A 3,900-nucleotide genomic window follows, 5' to 3' on the forward strand; every position below is an offset into this window, starting at 1 on the left:
TTAGTCTAGTTTCTGCAATAGGTTGTGTTTTGCACTTTGTGCATTTGCAAGCTTCTTCGGGAGAAAGAAACCAACAATCTTCATGATAAGAGTTGTGAAGTCTTTCTTTGGAAGGAAGAAAACTCGATTTTCAAGTAAGGATCTATCCCCGTTGTTGAAGGGAGTTTAGACGCGAATGCGATAACTCAAACTTGGTTTGAAGATTGATTGCAAATTTTTTTGCAGTTCAAGTTAAGAGGGTGTTTTACTTTACATAAATCAAGTAAATTTTTTGTATTGTTGAAAATCTTACTAATCAAGCTCAAGGCATGGCCTCATGTACTAGAGAAACTGAAACACCTAAGAATATCATTGTGTCATTTACGTTGTTTTTTTTTTTTTATCAAGAAAGAGAAATATATTGAACACCACAAATTACAGCCAACAACTCACTAAGATCTAGAAGAAACATATTACAAATGTTGAATAAACTCTATCATCAGCCTCTCTTTGGCCTTAATTTTCTTTCTAACAAAGCTTAACATTCTAGCTTTTAAACACGAAATAATCAAGGAATTAATTTTGGAAACAGACAGAGAACAAAGATAAAAATACACAAGTTCTAATTGAGCCAAATGTAATAAATAGCAGCAGCAATGGCAGCAACGACTATCCTTTGCAAAAGCTCTTTGGGTCTCCCAACCATCCACTGAAGCCAATATGAGTACTTAGAAGGCCAAATTGCTGAACCTAACCACCTGCTGATCCGATGCATAACCTTCTGAGAAAAAGTACAATAACAAAACAAGTGGGCATGCGTCTCGATATCACTCTCACAAGCAGGGCATAATTATTATCTAGTTGAACCTGACAAAGCATCAGATTATCCCTAGTAATCAAATGACCATGAACCGATTGCCATAAGATGAACCTATGCTTCGAGACAGCAAGCTTGCACCAGACAACCTTATCAAAACTAATCTTTTCCCGCTGAATCAAAAGATTGTACAGAAGACTAAGATTTAGCTTGTCTTTGATAACCGAAACCTCCAAAGCATCAAGAGGTAAAACATCTCTCAACTTAACTAACTTCCTCCAATACCAACTTACATCTACTATTAATCTATACTCCCAAAAACTCCGCCCTTTGAGATAAACAACATCAATCCATTTAACCCACAACAAATCTTGTTTAGATGAAATTGCCCAAACATACTTAGATAGCAAAATTTTATTCCATTTAGATCCTTCTTTAAAGCCAATTCCACCCAAGTTCTTAGGTAAACACACCTGATCCCAAGAAGATAAAGAAGTTCCTAAGAAGTTCCCCATAAGAAGTTCCTACACAGCTGATCAATATCAAGAATAACACGTTGGGGAAGGAAAATGCTCATCCAATACGTCCTTATACCCAACAAAGCAGAATGAATAAATTGAGCTCTCCCTGCAAAAGACAGATGCCGACTAGACCAAGTATGAAGCCGACTATAAAGCTTTTTAATGATCAAGCCACAAGCCTCTGCCTTGCATTTTGTAGGTCGAAGAGGCACACCCAAATACTTTAAAGGAAAGGACCCCTTCTCTATTCTGACACACTCTATAATACGCTTCTTCTCATCAGTGGTGACTCCATCCAAGTAAATATGGGATTTATTCAATTTAGCTACAAACCCAGAATCATGACTGAACTTAGTAAAACCAACATGAATGATTTGAACAGACCGATGAGAACCTTTGCAAAATAAGATGAGATCATCCGCAAAATATAAGTTGACAAGATTCAAACGCTTGCACAGAGGATGAAATCTGAAATCCTTGTTTTGAGTAGCCTGAAGAAGAAGTCTAGTAAGATACTCCATGACTAAAATAAACAGTAAAGGAGATATAGGGTCTCCTTGTCTTAAGTTTTTCTTCCCACTAAAACCCCCTTGCAATCTTCCATTCATCAGCAGAGTATAGGAGGTGCCCTTCAAACACACCATAATCCAATGAATAAAACGACTAGGAAAACAATAAGCTTTCAAAAGATCCTCCAAAAAGTACCAATCAATAGAGCCATAAGCGTTGCTAAGATCCATTTTGATCACACAACGGGGCGAAACATTTTTCCTAGAATAGCCTTTGAAAACGTCTTGAAATATGAGAATATTATGCGCTAATGAGCGGTTCTGAATAAACGCACCTTGATTTTGATTAACAATCACTGGAAGAACTTTAGCCAATCTCACACATAACATTTTCGAAATACATTTACACAGAGTATTACAGCAGGCAATCAACCTATAATCAACAACTTTAGAGGGAGAATCAACCTTAGGAATAAGGGAAATAATCATTCTGTTAAGAGCATTAGGAAGCACTCCACAATAAAAAAAATATCAAAATCGCACCAGAAATTTCATCCCCTAAATCTTTCCACAAAAGTTTGAAAAATCTCGAACCATACTCAGCAGGGCCAAGACTCAGATTTTATGTTTTTTTATTTTCTTAAGTTTTTATGTTTTTAGTTGATATATCAAATATCATTGTGCATGTAATATAGCACGTAAAAAGTTGATTAGCTTTTATATTTCCGCTTTAACTAAAAAAATTGATCACTTAGGGTGTGATTGGTAGGGGATTTGAAAATGATTTTATGATTTTGAAAACTTAAAATTTGTGGAACCTACCAAAATATTTGATTGGTAGATTGTTTTTGAAAACTATATCCTAATCAGAATTCTAATTTTGTGTTGTAATTTAGAAAACAACAATTTTGCGTTTTATCTGTTTTGTGATTTTTTCTCCAAAAACTTAAAATCAAAATCAGGATTTGTTTGTTCTCTCTACTCATATCCTTTGTATCATTGCTTGTATTTATTTATTATTTTTTTGCCAATTTTTATGATTTGAGTATGTTCCCACTAGTAATAAGGTGTTTATGGAACATTTTATGACATTTATGCACAATTCAAAAATAAGTTGTGCTGATATTTTTATAGATGACAATGCAATATTGTTATAAATTTAATCAATAATTATTATTAAATTTTAATTTATCAATATAATTAAATTTTACTTAATTAAATTTATTGATAAATCAAAATTTAATATTATACAACCTATGTATATAAAATCTATAAAATTAAAATAATATTCAAATTCAGCTGTTCCAATCACATATTCAGTTTATGTTATATTTTCAAATTTAATACCAATCACAGATTCATTTTTTTAAAACTCAAAAACAGTTTACTGACATTGAACCAATCACATTTTCAGAAACACGATTTTAGTCACTAAATTCAGATTTTCATTTTAGAATCTCACTTTTCAAAAATACAGTTTTCTAATCGCGAACCAATCAAACTCTTAATTACTTAGTAATACTGAATTTCATAAATATATTTTTGTAATTTTAATTAAATTGATTTTAAAATTTCGTAATAAGATAGACATAGATGGGAGGTCAGCTCAGGCTCTACATAATAAAATGCATATCAACAAATTCATAATGCTTAATCAAAAAAAAAAAAAAGTTCAAACAAACGGAAGACAATTGAGACTAAAGTCGTTATTGGTTCTGCTAGTGCTAGCTAGTGAGGAAATAATTGATTAATATTTTGGTTTGGCCTAATAAATTATTGTGAAAAGATATATCTTATTTATTTTTGGGAATTTACTCATTATGGTATTATGTGTTTTTATAAAATATCAATTTGGTAATTTTTTTTTCTTCAGTAGTACTCATACAGTACCATCTATTTTAAAATCATATATATTTGATACCTTATACTCAGATTTGATAAATAAGATTTTATCAGTATAATCAAACTGTCATAAGTTATATGTGATTAAATAATTGACTTTAAATTTAGAACTCATATAGGTGAAAGTATTTTGATTAAATTGGTAAAATTTTATTAATTAAATTTGAGTTTA

General features: G+C 31.5%; 1 protein-coding gene across 1 annotated transcript; it reads right to left on the bottom strand.

Annotated features, from left to right (window-relative positions):
• Nucleotides 1–601: 601 nt before the first annotated feature.
• LOC133780131 (uncharacterized) lies at nucleotides 602–2,315 on the bottom strand. The gene is made up of 3 exons (XM_062220009.1): nucleotides 1,391–2,315; nucleotides 847–1,295; nucleotides 602–760 (listed from the first exon to the last, which is right to left on the bottom strand). The coding sequence occupies exons 1-3, from the start codon at nucleotides 2,313–2,315 to the stop codon at nucleotides 602–604; spliced, it is 1,533 nt and encodes a 510-aa protein (XP_062075993.1).
• Between the last annotated feature and the right edge of the window lie 1,585 nt (nucleotides 2,316–3,900).

This window comes from Humulus lupulus, chromosome 1 (genome assembly GCF_963169125.1).
Source record: "Humulus lupulus chromosome 1, drHumLupu1.1, whole genome shotgun sequence".
Lineage (NCBI taxonomy): Eukaryota > Viridiplantae > Streptophyta > Magnoliopsida > Rosales > Cannabaceae > Humulus > Humulus lupulus.